The following is a 15,611-nucleotide window of genomic DNA, read 5'->3' as shown; positions in this document are numbered from 1 at the left end:
ATGGGAGATGCAGGAGCCACTGCTGGCTGGGGAGTTCCCAAAGCTGGGGGGAAGCTACATCCCACAGCCTGTGTCTGCAAGGAATGGGGAGGGGATGGGCCAAAGCTGCTGCCCCCAGCCCGTTCTGCCTCCTGGCAGGCCCCTGAAGCCCATCTGTAGTCCCACACACTGTGCGGGGGCGGGCTGGGCACAGCGGGGATGCTGCCGATGCTGCCCCAGCTTGGGGATGGAGAGCGGGACGGTGCCGGGCGGGGAGCGGGGCGGGAGCGCAGCGGCCGTGGGCTCCGCCAGCCCCCGCTCCCCGCCTGTCCCTGTCACCGCGGGCAGGGACCCGCCGGCCGCCAGGGGCTGGCCGGGGGCCGGGCTCTCCCCGCTCCCTCCTAGCAGCCGAGGAGTTAAAAACTCAGCCCGGGTGATGAATATGTAAGAGCAGAGCCCAGGCTGGAGCTGAGCATCTCCCGGGCTGCGGGCGCTGCCAGCGCTGCCGCCCGCCCCAGCCCAGCACCGGGCGCACTGCGGAGGGACGGGACGGGACGGGGAGGTGCGGGGGTCCCCCCGCTGCCCCGCGCCGCCATGGGCCCCACCGAGCTCGGCATAACTTTCCTGACACTGCCCCTCGTCGTGCGAGCGGCCGCGGGAGGTGAGCTGTGCCCGGGCCGGGTCCCGCGGGTGGAGAGGACGGGGGCGCGGGGTTGGGGGGCTTGGGGGGTGTTGCTTTTTTCATTCCCTTCCCACGTGTCGAGGAGTGATGCGGGCTGAGGGGTTGGCAACAGGGACTGGGCACCTGCTCTGTCCAGGAGCCCTCTCCTGCCCTCCCACCACCCCCTCCCCGCTGCTGGATGGCGCTGAGTGCTGCCGGGCACGGGGGTCTCGAGGTGGTGGGGCCAGGGCCCCCTTGGGACAATGGGGTCTTGGGCTTCAGCCCAGACACCCCACAGACCTGCACCACCGGGAAACACCAGTGAGGACGAAATCTCTGAGGGAACGGGCGCTGCCGTCCCGGGCCGGGGCGCTGGGTGCTCACCTGCACCGGGCCAGGCTGGGGGCGCCCAGCGGTACCTTGGCTCCTGCCGGAGGATGCTCGAGGGCTGGTGCGTGCAGGTCGGAGGATTTCCCAGGAGTTCTGCCTGCCCCAGAGCAGGGATCCTGGGACTGTCGGAGTCCTGCCTGCTCTGTCCCACTCCCAGTTTTCCTTTGGGGCTGGTGTCTCCTGTACCACTGTGGTGAGACTGAGGATGCAGTGCCGCAGGCTGGGGCCTTGAGCAGCACAGGTGGAGGCTGGCAGGGCTGCCTTTGTCCTGCTGCTCCGAGTGGCTGTGGCTGGCACAGAGCGTGGCTCGGCTCGCCTGCAGCCGGCCCGCTGGCATGGCCCCTCGGCCCTCAGCGGGGACCCTTCACGTGGGCTGGGCCCGGGCAGCACCGGCTTGTTCTGTGCCTCCTGCCAGGAGCAGAACGGGGAGCTGAGGAGGGACGGGGTGCAATGCCCAGCTCCCTCTGCAGAGCTGATGGCCCTGAGTGGATGTGCGGCCAGCGGGAGCAGGGTGCCAGCTTTGTTGGCATTCCCTTGGTGTCCCTGCACCTGCTGTGCCAGCCCTTGTCATCGAGCCCGTGGTACCCAGAGCCACCCGAGCGCTGCTGGGAGCTCAGCAGCTCTGACTGAGGTGGCCCTGAGTGACGGGACCGGCCACCATCCCCACAGCGTGGGCCTGGGCCTGCCCACCGCCGCTGCTGCAGCCGCTGCCAGCCCACCCGTGGGCACACCGGGCACGGCTGCGGCTGCCCCACGCGGCTCCTGCTCGCCCGTGGCTGCCGGGGGCCGCTGCTGTGGGGCCAGGGGCTGCCTTGGCTCCCCAGGAAAAGGGGGATGGCCCCATGAGAGTTGGGGAAGGAGCACAGTGAGCAGGGAGGTTTGGCTGCCTTGGAGCAGCCATACTGAGGGAGGTTTCCCTGTGAAGCGTGTGGGGGAGGCAGGGAAGGTGTGAAAACACTACCGCCAAAAATAACCATGATGAACACAAGTGTTGGCGGGACCCCGGGCTGCACTGGGGGGTGTCCTCATTGTCAGGGGGCTGGGCACGGCTGTAGGTGGGTCTGGGAAAGGGTGCCTGCCTCCATCACCTGCCCTGAGCTCTCCTTTATCCCGCAGGGCAGTGGTGTTACGACTCACAGGACCCCGGATGCGGTGAGTGGTGCCAAGTGTGGGTGTGCTGGGCTGTGCAGGGCTCAGAGCCTCGTGTCTCCCCGCAGTGCCCACCTGAGAGCACCCTGGGCAGCATCAGCAAGGTCCAGTGGAGAGTGTGGCATGGAAAAGGGTAAATCTCATGGGAATGGTTAGAGGAGCTTCACTTTCGGGGGTGTTGCTGAGACTTGACAAACACCTGAGCCCCTTGGAGTAACTCATCCCCACCCCTCACCTCAGCCAGGTCTGGGTGCTCCTGGGGCAGCACCAGCTTTCCCTCTTCCACCTGAAACAAATTAAGTCCAGGTTTTAAAATACTCTATTAGAAAACCCTGTGCAGTGTAGGCAGCAAGGGGGCCTGGGGATCCAGGGGCCCGACTGAGAAGGGACAGATCCCTTTGAGCAGGCAGCAGCCCTGCCTGGATGGGGAGGGAAGCATGGCAGGGGGCACTTTGTCTCAAAACACACAAATACAAATTACAAATAGCTTGTAAAAGGTTAATTAAAGATCATCAAGCATTTAATCAGCTGTTACAGCCCAACTGTTTTATAGCTGTTGGGTTTGCATGCCCTGTGGCTTGTGAGCGTGGATTGCTGGGCTCCGCTCATCCCTGTCGGAGCGAGGCTCGGTCTCACCCGGTTTAACGTAGCTGGGCTGGCAGTGAGGGCAGGTTTTGGCAGGGCAGGGACCGGTGGGAAGCGGCTGGAGCAGCGTGGGGCCGGCTGTGTGCCCGCAGCAGAGCCATGTGGAATGCCCCTGCCCTTACTGAAGGCACCTGGTAATCTGTGGGTCCACCCAGTTACACCGTGCCAGGAGCCTGGTGGGATGGTGGCATGGCCAAACTGCAGCTCCCAGGGCTCCCAGGCAAAAAGTTGCCAGAAGTAATGAGAGGAGAACATAAAGGGTAAGGGCTGAGCCCAGGGGGCAGGAGGTGGGATACAGCCCACAAGGGTCTGTGGTTTTGTCTGCCCAAGAGGAAGGTAAACGTCAGAGCTGAACATGGGGCACTGCTGGGGGAACAGTTCCCCAAACCCTGGCTGTAGGCAAAGGTGGCCCAGCCATGATGTGTGTGAGAAGAGCCAACAGTTCCTGCTGGGATGTGCTGAGCTCCCCTGGGAATGGAGATGCCCTGGGAGGACAGGGCTGGAAACACTGAGGGAGCTCCTGTTCCCCAGCTGGGACTGAGACCAGATACTGGTGTGCCCAGTGCTGATACCTCTATCCTGGGCTGCACCAAGAGGAGGGATGGGGTACCGTGGCAGCCACACTGGAGCACTGAACAGCAGGGTGGCTGGCTGGCTACATCCTACAGCTGTGGGCTGCCACAAGGTTTGCAAGAAGAGATGATGCTGGGGCAATGGGGACAAGCCACATATATGGGTTGGTTGTGTGTTCTGGCCATGGTGGCAGCCATGGGGACCCTGCTCACACCCCCAGCACTGTGGGTTTGCAGTGGGTGCAGTTGGCTGCCAGCACTGCTGTGTCCTCACCCAGCTCCTGCCATGGTGACCTCCCCACCCCAGCAGCTGCTGATGGGCACTGTGTGGTCACCCTGGAACCTGTGTAGGATTTGTCCCAGGATGAGTTGCGTGGCCAGGTTGCACTGTCTCCTGTCACTGCTGGACAGAACCAGAATGAGTAGGTTGAACATGCTAAAACCTGCAACGGGCAGAAGGGCCAGGGAGAAAAGCCTGCCCTTCACCAGCCAATGTGGACGCTGCTGCCAGGCTAAATATAGCCCCTGGCCCCTCGAGGAAATCCTGCTGAATTATGGATGAGGCTGCAATAAACCCCTGATCATCAATAGGGAGGAAACTTAGCCAGGCAGGAGAGCAGTTCCCATGGGATGCGAGAGAGCAGGGCCAGGCTGGCAGGGACAGCAGGGCTGGTTGGGGACACAGCCACCTGTGGCCTTGTGTGCCTCTTTGGGTGGTTTGGTGGCTGCCCGTGGTGCCCCTGCTCCTCCTCTGCAGGGCCCAGCCACTGGAAGGAGCTGAAAGCCACATGTGGTGGTGACAAGCAGTCCCCTGTGAACATCGACAGGCGCCGGCTGCAGCGGGATGGTGGCCTCGGGGACATCCTCTTCGAGGGTTACGACCAGGCTCCCCCTGGCAAGTGGAGGCTGACAAACAACGGGCACACAGGTGCGTGCTGGGCACCTTCTGCTCCAGTTCCCCAGTCACCATCCTGAGTGGGGCTTGGCTCTGGTGTCACTCCTGGCTGCTGCGGGATCCCGTGCAGATGAACGTTGGTGCTGGGATGAAGCTGGGCGAGAAGGAGCTGTGCCAGGGCTGTTCCCCACGCTAAGGCTCCCCTCACCCTGTCCTGCTGCCCTTGCAGTGATGCTGAGCCTGGCGAGTGAGTCGGCCTCTGAGCACATCACCATCAGCGGCGGGGGCCTCCCCGGCCGGTTCCGCGCGCTCCAGCTGCACTTCCACTGGGGCAGCCCGGCTGGGAATGGCTCCGAGCACACCCTCGATGGGCGCCAGCTCCCCATGGAGGTACGTGAGAAAAGGTCCCCATCACGTTCTGGGCTGCCCAAGCCCTTGGTGTGGTGGGAAGAGGTGATGCTGGGGCACCCCAAGGCTGTCATGCAGCTGGTGACTGGGCTCTGCAACTCTGCACTGGTGGCTTCAACTGTGCTCCTGCACAGGCACCTGGCTGGTGAAAAAGCAGCTGATGTGAGACTTGAGGTGTTTCTTTATCATGCGTGGGCCAGGCTGCTTTGTCCAAGGCACTAAGTGGGGTTTGGGGGGCTTGTGCCCTGCTTGGACCACACACTGAGCTAGTGAATGCAAGTGAGAGCAAGCAGGAGCGTGCTGTACCAAGCACATCGGGATCCTTCTGGATGAAAGAGACTCTCTGCCTCTAAAATATTCATTATCTGCCAGCGGAAAGCAGAATTTATGTTCTGTGTCTGGAGAGCACGCTGGCACTGCTGGTCCTCTTTTGCACACCCTTCAAAGGATGCTTGCTTCACTGGGGTGCTTTGATCCTCCAAGAACCCACCCCACAGAAGTGCCAATAGGACTAGAAGGGCTTTACTGGGAGAGGTTGACTCAGTCTGGCCATCCCAAGCTGGCTGGAAGGATCCATAGCAGAATGCCCTGCTGCCAGGGTGTTGGCTGGGGGCAGCTGTGCATGCCTGACTCCTCTGTGCTTTCCTCAGATGCACATTGTCCACATGAATGCCAAGTACCAGACACTGGCAGAGGCCAAGGGGCATCCCAATGGGCTGGCTGTCCTCGGCTTCTTCTTCCAGGTGGGTCTGCAGGGGCCCCCTGGAAACTGGGTGCTGGTGGTGCAGCCAGGCGAGCATTGCACAAGTGTCCTGGAGGAGTGGGAAGGGGCAGGAAGGCTGGGTCAAGGCCAGGAGAGGCTGGGGAACCCAATGACTACAAGAGAGGGCTGGCTGGGAACCTTCCCCACTGCTCTGCAACAGGGGAGGCTGGTTCTGCCTGTGGCTGCTTGGCAGGACAGGATGACCCAGCTCTGTCCTGCTCAGGCTTTGCCTGACTTCAACCCCTTATTCTCCCCGTACACAGGTCTCTGAAACCAGTAACACCAACTACAACACCATCGTGGCAGGGCTGAGGAATGTCTCCCATGCTGGTGAGTCACCTCCTCGTCAGGGCAGGGTAGGAAATTGAGGATTCTGCTATAGGAAGGCAGGGATGCACCCCGGTGGGTTGGATGGGGGATTTGCCAGTCTCTGGCTCCATCTGGGTTCATCTGCTGAGGGGAAATTGATGGGGGTGGCCCTGCTGTCCCCACCACATCCCCGGCAGGGGACAGGCTGAGTGCCCCTGTCTTGCCCCACAGGGGACTCTGTGGATTTGGCCTCCACGTTCCGCCTGAGCACGCTGCTGCCGCGTGCCGCCCGTCTCTCCGGCTACTTCCGCTACCAGGGCTCCCTGACCACCCCCGACTGCAGCGAGGCCGTCGTCTGGACTGTTTTTGAGGAGCCAGTGGAGATTGGCCGGGAGCAGGTACTGGCATGTACAGCCCCACATGCCAGCGCCCGAAAGGCTGGATCCCCAGGGTGACCTCTCTCCTTGTCCTTCCCGACCCTTGAGCAAGAGCACAGGGAAAGTCATCTCTATAATAATGCTCCTGGCAACTTGGCAATTAATTAATTTTATGAAGGTTAAGTAATGGAGATGTGGCCACCTGCCAGTGGATCCATACTGCATTCCTGCCCAGCCTTAGCATTCAGAAAGAGAAATGGGAATGAATCCATTGAAGCTCAGTAGAGGCTCCAAGGAGATGGATGGATGCGTGGATGCATGGAAGGAAGGAAGGGGCTGTCCTCTGCTGCTCAAGCATCTTAGTAGATCTATTTTCTTGAGGGAGTCATGGGCCAGCCACTCTCTAAGTGCTCACTGTTGGCACCAAAACACAATTAGCTCCTTTAAAACTCAAGACCTGATCCTTGTAAGGGCCTGTCTCTGTGCTTACCTATGGGTCTGGCTTCAGCAGAGCAGTGAGGGGTGGTGGGAGGACACCCACTGCTGTGGGGCCATGCCATGGGTCCTGTGCCATCAGCAGTGGGGCAGTATGAGGTGGGCTGGCGGTGGGCAGGGGCCTGGGGTGCCTGGCAATGCAGCTGCCCACCCTCCCTCTCTCCCTGCACAGCTGAAGGCATTTGTCAGCACCCTCCACTTCCCACTCGAGGGATCCATGCTCCTAAAAATGATCAACAACTTCCGCCCGCCGCAGCCCCTCCGCAGCCGCAAGATCTTTGCCTCCCGCGGGGCCACAGCCAGCGGCGGGTCCCTGCACGGGGGCCACCACCAGCTCCTCTCAGCCCTGCTCCTCCTGGCCCTGCACGGGGGCCACCACCAGCTCCTCTCAGCCCTGCTCCTCCTGGCCCTGCTCAGCCTCTTCTCGCCAGCCCTGTAGGGCCTGGCCCTGCTGCAGTGGAGATGGAGGTGATGCATCTTGTTAATGGGCAATGGGAAACAAGGGAAAAAAAGCACGTTGAAACCTTGGCTGGGTGAAGATTTTGTGAACCTGCATCTCTGCAGAGGTGAATCTCTGCAAGCGGGGAGCTGCCCTGGGGTGCCCCTGCAGATGGGCAGTGGGAGCTGCTGGGAGGGGGATGTTGTATTGACTGGAATAAAGCCAAGGTCCCGTCAGTAGGTTGCTGCCTCTTTTTTGCTGGCTCTGTGTCCCTTTGCCATCTGGGGCAGGTGCTTGGCATGGCACTGTGGGATCGGTGGGGAGGGAGCTGGGGATGGTGTCTGGGTGGTATTCGGGGATATCCTCTGCGTGGTGGTGCAGGCAGGCAGGAAAGAGCCAAATCCCGGCCCTGGCTCGGGATACCTGCAGTCGCTGCGCTGCAGACGCTGCCCTGTCGCTCTCCCCAGGTTGGGGATGGCTGTGGGAGGGATGGGGGTGTCCCTGGAACACAGCACCTGCAGTGCCCTTGTGCAGGACACAGGGATCTTTCCACGGAGCTCATTTTGTGCTGGCAGGGATAACTGCAGCTGCTGGTGCTGCCGGGGCAGGGCTGTGTGAGTGGGGTGGTTCATAATTAATGTGCTGGAGCTCCAGGCATGTTCCCATCTTCTCCTGAATTATGGGTGAAGAGCACAGGCCGTTATCTGGGAGAAGAGGAGACACGCTGAGGTTTTTAGTCATTTCTGGAGGGATCCACTGCCAGTGCCGGGCTCCAGCCGGACCACCCATGGGTCCTGAGCATCCCCTGGAGGGGGGGGCTCCTGGGGGAGGCCCTCGCTGCAACGGGCTCTTCCTGGGCGGAGGGGCCCCGTCGCAGATCCTCGATGCCCACTGCGGGGGGATGTGGCTCTGTGATCCCGCCGGAGCTCAGGGCTGGAGCCGCGGGACACGGGGACACGGCGACATGCTGGACACGGGGACATGCCGGACACGGGGACACGCCGGACACGCGGGGGCGCCGCGGGCACGCGCACGGAGAGGCGCCCGCAGCGGCTTGGCGACCGCCAGGGGGCGCCCTCCGCCCTCCGCGGGCACCCGCACGGCCCCGACACCGCCACCTCTGCCCCCTGTGCTTCTGTCCCCATCCCCGACACCGCCACCTCTCCCCCATGTCTGGGTGCCATTGTGCCCTGTGCCTTCATGTCCCCAGCCTCAGTGTTCCTATGCTCCCTCTGCCCTACTACCCTCCCTGCTGTGCCTTCTCTTCTTCCCATGTCCCATCATGTCCCCTGTGTGTTCCCTGTCCCTCTATGTTCCCATGTCCTCCATTCTCTTGTCCAGCCATGTCCCACCGTTCCCAGCTGCACTGCCCAGCTCCATCCCTTGTGCCCAAAGACCACAGGGCAGCTGCCCCATGGATCTGCCCAGCTCCAGCCCAGGGTGGGCCCAGCCCCAGCTGGCAAGAACAGAGGGCCCAGTTGGCTGTGGTGAGCCCCAGGTGGTTGCAGCCCCCCAGTCCACTCCAGTACCAGGCCAGGGTGTGAGGGGTACCCAGGCAGTGGGACCAGGTGCCTGCCCAGGGGGGACCATGGAGGGCACAGGCTGTGGCCCCCAAAGGCATTTGAGACCAAAATGTTGGGCAATAGCTCTGGCAGCAGGCACTCCACGTCCACATCCCCATCACCTGTGGGACGTGTCCTGGCTGGCTGTGGTGTCCCCAGCAGAGGACAGTAATGGGCAGCAGACCAGGCAGGGTCTGGCACCAGAGACCTTCTGTACAGCTGGATACCAAAACCACCCCGAAGGCTCAGCACACGCTGGGCACACACCTGAAATCTGGGGGTGCTGTGGCTCTGCTGGGAATGCCAGGCTGCCTGGGAAGGAGCAATGTCCCCCACCATGAGCCACTGCTGCACTGGGGCCAAACCCCAGCTTTTCCCGCTTTGCCCTGCCCGCGGCACGGCCAGGCAGCGGTGCTCGGGTGCCATGTGAGGGAAGGTTTGTGCCAAGGCAGCGGAGCGTGGCGAGGCCGGGGCTATTCCTGGCTGCCAGCTGATGTTTGGCCGAAGCGGGCTCTTGGTTTTGGCGGGCTCTTGGTTTTGGCGGGCTGTAATTTTAGCAAGGGCTGTTTCCAAGCTGTGGGGCTGCGGTCAAAACAGCTGTCTGTGAGTGTGCCTGGCTCAGCTGGGGGGCTGTGATGTGCATCAGCACCCCCTGCCCACAGCCAGCCCGGGGGGTCCGGCCAAAAGTGCCCAAAACATGGCAGAAAAGTTTAAAGCTGGTGGTTTTTCCCTGCAGTGGCTGCAGGAGAAGGGGAAAGGCCCGTGGCTCTGGCGTGGGGCCGGCAGCATGGGCACAGGGTGGGGAGCTGCTGGTGAGGGTGTCACTGGCTGGGGTAGGAACCCAGAACCCTTACAGATGGAAAAACTGTCCAAGATCATACTGACACTGCCAGCTCCAGCCACATCCCTGAACACCACATCTGCAGGATGCAGGGTCCAGCCCCAGGGTGCACCCAATGCTCTCCTCCACTCCCCATCACACTGTCAGCTCTGCTCACTCTGGCTGTGGAGAAGGAAAAAGGCAAATTTGGCTAAAAGTCTTCCCTAACTGGGTAAGCCTAACCCTGAGGGCCTAGTGTGGACCCTGGCAGCCGCCCCCCTCACACCCCTCAGCCACCACTGCCACCACCTTGTTGTCACCATGCCACCAACATTCCCCACCTAGAAATTTCTTAACATTAAACTAGAAAGTCCCACCCAGGGAGTCATAACAAGGTCTGCAATTCAATTACCATGTTTCTCCAGACAGGGAGCACCAGCCCTGTGATCAGATCTTCCTCTATCAGCACACCTGGCTGGGGATGAGTGCATGTTTACCTCAAATATGAGAGAAAACAAAGGTTTGCTGAGTCCCCAGACCAGGCTCTCATGGGAATTACATTTTGCTACCACAATAAAATTGAAATAATAAATATTTTGAAGCAGCTGAAAGGTGTTTATTTTTGATTTGGTTCAGCTTGTTTACAATCTACTTACAAGCCTGGGCACTTATCTTTGGAGCTGTTTACTGGGCTCTCCTGCAGGCTCTGGTGTGGTTTCATACACATCTAAATAACCCCCAGCAAGGAGGTACCTTCCTGCCAGCTGCGTGCCCTGGCAGTTGCTGTTTTGACACAGTTATGCAAATGATTGCTCTCGTCTTCACAAATGGGCTTGAATGGTCAGGTTGTATTTTCAACCACACAAGCCTGAAACATTTATTTATTTCATTTAATTTTCTTCCAATTGCAGGGCAATAAACCCTGGTCTTGCACTCTCTGTCTGTCTTCAGCTGGGATTTCAACCCAGGGCTGCCCAGGGAGGTTTGATAGTATTTTGTCATTCATGACTTGTATTTTATAATTTGTATCTTGTATTTTATTCATTTATAACATGTATTTTATTAATTTATAAATTTATTTACCAGACTTGGGGAAACCTGCTCCATATTTTGTGAACCTGGAGGCTGCCCCTGTACCCTGCAACAGGTCAGACTGAGGGATGACCTCAGAGAAGGGGCTGCCTTGGCAGCAGGCAGGGACTGATTAGTTTAATTCAGTAAATGAGTGAGTAGGTCGAGGGTGACCTGAGACAGGGTAGCATCAGGAAGCTGTTCAGGCTGGTCCCCCTGTGGTGGTGACACAGGGAGACAAGGCCACAATGTGAGCAGTGTCAGGGTCTCTCCCGGCCTCAAAGCCCACGGGTGTGGGGTCAGTGGTGCCCAGCCTGGGGCTGGATGCACTGGGGTCACTGGGGGGAGGAGTGTGCACATATCTGCACATACATGTGCAATGTGTGTGCACACACGTGTGTGTGCATGCGTACAGCAGCTGGGACATCCCACACCAGGGCAGGGACCACCATGTCAGGCAGGACCCCACTGGGCACCCTGTCAGGGACCCTCCAAGGGACTGTAGGGGTGACCCTGTCCTGGGGACACATACTCTGCTATGGCACAGAGTCTTGGCACAGCCCTGGCACCAGCCCCAGTGGGTATCCGTCCAGCACCACCCACCCTGCCAATTTTGGGCAGCATCATGCCACCCTAAGACCCTTCCCCCGTGTCAGGGGCCGATGTCCCCCACAAGGTGATGACCCCAGGGTGAGCCTGGTGAGGCAGGACACAGGGCTGGCCACCACTCCAGGGCTGAGCCGACTCAGGCTCGGCCGCGTGGCGCTCACTTGCCTTCACACGTCAGCACCCACTGGAGACAGTTTCACTTCCTTTTTTGGGGGGCCCTTTTGAAATTCTGATTGGGGACTGTAGTGGGTGAGGAGTAAATTTAGCCAGGGGATGTCCCACCGCCACACAGCTGCACAGTGGGGCTGACTGGGGGAAACCAGGGGCCAGTGCTGGCGTGGCACAATCTGGGCTCTGCACAGCCTTTCCCCTGGTCCTTCAGAGAAGACAGCGATGGGAGTGGAGTGTGTGTCAGGATGGGGTGCAGGAACCAGCAGCACCCTCCTGGTGCTGGGGGGCTGCAGCCCCTGGCTCAGGCAGGGCAGAGGCCATGGGTGTCACCCGGGCTTTGGCACAACAAAGTGAGGGGACTTGTGCCATCCTCCCACTGCTGTCCCGCTGGGTCTGGCTCTGTCCCACTCCCCCAGCCTGGGCTGGGGCTATTCTGGGACCCTGCTCTTGCTTTCGAGTTTCAGCCCTGCTGCCTCCAGGCTGTTTGTGTGGCTGCAGCTGGGCTGGGGCAGGGGGGACCCGTCCCCTCCTCTGCGGCTCTGCCACGCCGCCCGTGCCTCTCCAGACGAGCTGTTTCATCAGCTCCAGGTGCACTCTCTCTGCTCCAGCCACGTCCCCACAAAAAGAGACCCCACCTCCTCCTGGTACAAGACCCTGGAGCTTGCCTGGCCTGGGGAAATCACCCGGTGATGTACAAAAAAAAAAAAAAAACAAAAAAACCCAAACAGGTCAGGGCTGTTTTTTGGGGCACAAATGTGGCCAGAGGTGGTCATCATGAAGGGGACCGACCCAGGGAGGGTTTGGGGACCAGAGCAGAGCTTTGTGCTTGAGGTGTTTGTGGCAGTGGTTTAGGAGGGAGGGTTGCAAGAGCTCCTATGGTCCCACATTCCTTTGCCGACATTCCTACATCCTTCACTCTGTTCTCAGCTGTGGGACCCCTCCAAGCCCAAGATGTCCAAACCCCCAGGGTTTGTCAAATGCCCCCTGAAAGCCTTGCTAAGCCCTCACCTGGGAGCCTCAGCCTGAGAGAGCAGTTTTCACCAAGCCGCTATCCTTCATGGGATCCACTGCTTCTCTTTGCAGCTAATTAAAGCCTTCCTGAAGCATCTCATTTACTAAATTAGATCCCCCTCATTTTAAAATTACTGGCAAGCTGGGAAAATGAGAAAATAAATGACTGTTAAAATTGCAGTGCAGGAGCTGGCAGAGTGAGAGCGGGAGCTGCAGCTGGGGAGGGGAGGGAGGTTTCGGTTCTGCTCAGCACATTTGCTCACCAGACACCCCCAGCAAGGGTGGTGCGGGAGTGGATCCAGATTGCTCTTCCCAGGCACTGCTTTCCTCCCTGCCAGGGGGTGGATCAGGCCCTACATCCCTTTGTGATTCCCAGCTGAGGCTCTCTGCCCCTGTAGAAAGTTTGTTAAGGGTTAAACTCCGGCTGGGAATTTGCCAAGTTGCAGGCAGCGGGGGAGGATGGGAGCCCTGGAGGGGCCAGGGCCACTGATCTATAATTAATCAGGCTTTTTTCTTGACAGTTGTTGCTTATGGAAAAGATTTAGCAAAATCTTTTAATCAATAATTAGTGAGGTTTCAGGCCCCCTGAGTCAGAGATGTGCCTGTGCCTTGCCCACACAGACCTGAGCTGAAGCGAGACCCCACCTCATGCCCCAGATTTAGCCCATGAAAGCTGGGGCTAGTGTCCTGTGACTAAGGAATGGGATTTACTCAGGAAATGTCAAGATGAATCTCAGGGCCTGGGGAAAGAATTGCCTTGACACCTTCCCCAATTGCCTCTCCACAGAAATGTGGCATTTCTTGGGGTAAAACCTGGCAGCACGGCTGGGATGGGGCCCCTGTGTTACCTGACATTCACTGGAGCCTCAACCACTACTAAGGTGATTCAACAACTGCTGGAATTGGTAATTATTGAGGTTTGATCTTTGCAGCAGAAAAGAAGTGGACATCCTTCTCTCATTCATTCCGTCTCAGTCATTGGGGCATTTCTGGCTGGCAGAGTCTCAGGCAGCAGCTCTCCTGGCAGCACCACAAGGCTGGGGATGAGATGCCAAAGGTGCCAAAGGCAGGGGTTTGCCAGGGAATAACCTTGCTTGAGCAAGGAAGGGATCAGTGGCAGCGTGGAGGAGCTGCTGCCATCTCTGGGCTCACATTCCCCAGCAGTGAGCTGGAATGGATGGATGCATGCATGGATGTGGCCGTGCTGCAGCAACCCTCACCTTCAGGACCACCTTCCACAGCCCAGTAGCCCCTCAGGAGCTGGCCCTGTACCTCTGCCATGGTGGGCCCTCTCTGCTCAGGAAACTCTGTTAAAGAAGCTTGTCTTGAAACACAGTTGGACAGATCTCTCCATCATATGCCTTTCCTTCTTTTCGCCGATGCAGGCTGAGCATCCTGCTGCTGGCTCCTTCCTTGAGGCCAGCAGCAGCCCAGGGGTCTGGCCTGCACATGCTCTGTAGCAATGGAATTTGGGATTTCCTGCGAAAACCATGAGCTTGTCACCCCACACGTGGTAAGGGAGATTGTGACTGACCCCCTGAGCAGGGTGATGGGAAGGGGGGTTTGCCCTATACATGGGGCTGTTCCATGGCAAGGCCTCCTCTGCCCAGCTGAGGAGGAGGATAAAGCAGGATTAAAGCGAATTAAGTTGTTTTGGAGCATAAGGTGCCTTTTGGCAGCTCAGGTGGGGTCAGGGTCTGCTGCCAGTGCCCTGACAAAAAGCAGGAGGGAAGGGGCACTGTGCTCTCATATCAATACAGGCTGGGGCACGAGGGAATTGACAGCAGTCCTGCTACAAAGGATTTGAGGCAATCAGTGGATAATGACCTGGCAATGTGCACCTGCAGCCCAAAAATCCAGACATATCCTGGGCTGTATCAAAAGCAGTGAGGGCAGTGGTTTGAGGGAGGGGATTCTCCCCCTGTATTCCACTATGGTGAGGCCCCATCTGCAGTGCTGTGTCCAGCTCTGGATCCCACAACATAAAAAGGACATGGACCTGTTTGGGTTAGTCTAGAGGAGGCCACAAAGATCTCAGAGCACTGGAGCATCTCTGCTATGAGAAAAAGAGAGGAGAATTGGGTCTGTTCAGCCTGGAGAGGAGAAGGCTCTGACAAGACCTTACAGAAGCCTTTCAGTACTTGAAGGGGGCTTATAGGAAAGATGAAGACAGGCTTTAGCAGGCCCTGATGCAATAGGACAAGAGATAATGTTTCTTACCTAAAGAAGGGTCAATTTGGTTAGGTAAAATTAAGAAATTTTTTACTGTGAGGGTGGTGAGGTGTTGAAACAGGTAGCTGAGGGAAGCTGTGGATGTCCCATCCCTGGAAAGACTCAAGATCAGGCTGAAAGGGGCTCTGAGCAACCTGATCTGGTTGATGTCCCTGTTCATTCCAGGGAGCTTGGACTGGATGACTTTTAAAGGTTCCTTCCAACCCAACCCCATTCTAGGGTTCTGTGATTCTGTGTCCCCAGAAGAAACTTGCAGGGACATGTGGCTACCCAAAGCCTGGAGCAAGGCACTACACTAGCACACCCTGAGGAAGGGGATATGGTGGGGGCATCCCCCCCTTTCCCAAGAGGCTGGTGAGGGATACCTCCCCCAGACCTGCACACAGCATGGCTGGGTGCTCCCAGCCCCTGTCCCTGGAGTGGCTTCTGGCTGCCCTGATGGGGCGACAGCAGCAGAGCACTGGTGCTTTCAGTAAAGCAATGGCTGTCAGGCCTTCCATGGGCAGGGCTGCAGGGAAACTTCCCCAGGGCTGAGCTGGGGATGGGGACAGGGCATGTGGCGTGCAGGAGTCCCAGCTGTCGTGGCACAGGGTGTGTGGACAGGTTGGTGCTTGTGTTTAACTGGCAGCTACAGCGGGACCCCCATTCCGGGAAGTATGGGGTAACAATGAAAGGGAGACAGGGCCAGGCCTGGCGGCACAGGGACATGGCTGGCTGTGCCTCCACCAGAGGCCACGTGTGCCTGCAAGGCAGCTGGCACCCAGAGGCACAGGAGCAAGGGTCGGGGGTGGCACAGCCAGAGCTACGTGTTCAATGAGTGCATGGGGGCTTAGTGCAGGCTGTGCCCCAGGCTGCTCATTCCCTGGTCTTGGCAGTGCCAGGGGGTTTCATTGGGGTCCCCGGGGTTGAGAAGAAGCTTCAGAGAGCCCCTGCAATATGAGTGTGTGTGCACACATATGTGTGTTCCCATCCCACCCTCCCCACTGGTGCCACTGGGCCGATGCCAGGCAGCGAGTGGGCAGCGGGCGCATTGCAAGGACACAGAGACAGGGA

The 15,611-nt window shown here is 59.0% G+C and overlaps 1 protein-coding gene across 2 annotated transcripts; it reads left to right on the top strand.

Moving 5' to 3' along the window:
• The first annotated feature begins 413 nt into the window (after nucleotides 1–413).
• LOC100227652 (carbonic anhydrase 15) lies at nucleotides 414–7,321 on the top strand. Of its 2 annotated transcripts, XM_030286014.4 has the most exons (8): nucleotides 414–640; nucleotides 2,147–2,182; nucleotides 4,154–4,324; nucleotides 4,521–4,681; nucleotides 5,350–5,442; nucleotides 5,726–5,792; nucleotides 6,003–6,169; nucleotides 6,816–7,321. In XM_030286014.4, the coding sequence occupies exons 1-8, from the start codon at nucleotides 574–576 to the stop codon at nucleotides 7,080–7,082; spliced, it is 1,029 nt and encodes a 342-aa protein (XP_030141874.4). In that variant the 5' UTR covers nucleotides 414–573; the 3' UTR covers nucleotides 7,083–7,321. The 2 variants fall into 2 exon arrangements, with proteins under 2 accessions (XP_030141874.4, XP_072792462.1); XM_072936361.1 differs by lacking the exon at nucleotides 5,350–5,442 and having other exon boundaries at nucleotides 436–640.
• The last annotated feature ends 8,290 nt before the right edge of the window (nucleotides 7,322–15,611 follow it).

The sequence above is a fragment of the Taeniopygia guttata genome, chromosome 15 (assembly GCF_048771995.1).
Source record: "Taeniopygia guttata chromosome 15, bTaeGut7.mat, whole genome shotgun sequence".
NCBI lineage: Eukaryota > Metazoa > Chordata > Aves > Passeriformes > Estrildidae > Taeniopygia > Taeniopygia guttata.
This window is presented reverse-complemented; position numbering and strand designations above follow the sequence as displayed.

Bases quoted from the DNA above. Each gene is read 5' to 3' on its own strand.
- LOC100227652 (XM_030286014.4), top strand. From the start codon at position 574: ATGGGCCCCACCGAGCTCGGCATAACTTTCCTGACACTGCCCCTCGTC. The intron at 2,183-4,153 runs GTGAGTGGTGCC...CCTCCTCTGCAG, and splicing joins CTCACAGGACCCCGGATGCG to GGCCCAGCCACTGGAAGGAG. The intron at 5,793-6,002 runs GTGAGTCACCTC...CTTGCCCCACAG, and splicing joins GAGGAATGTCTCCCATGCTG to GGGACTCTGTGGATTTGGCC.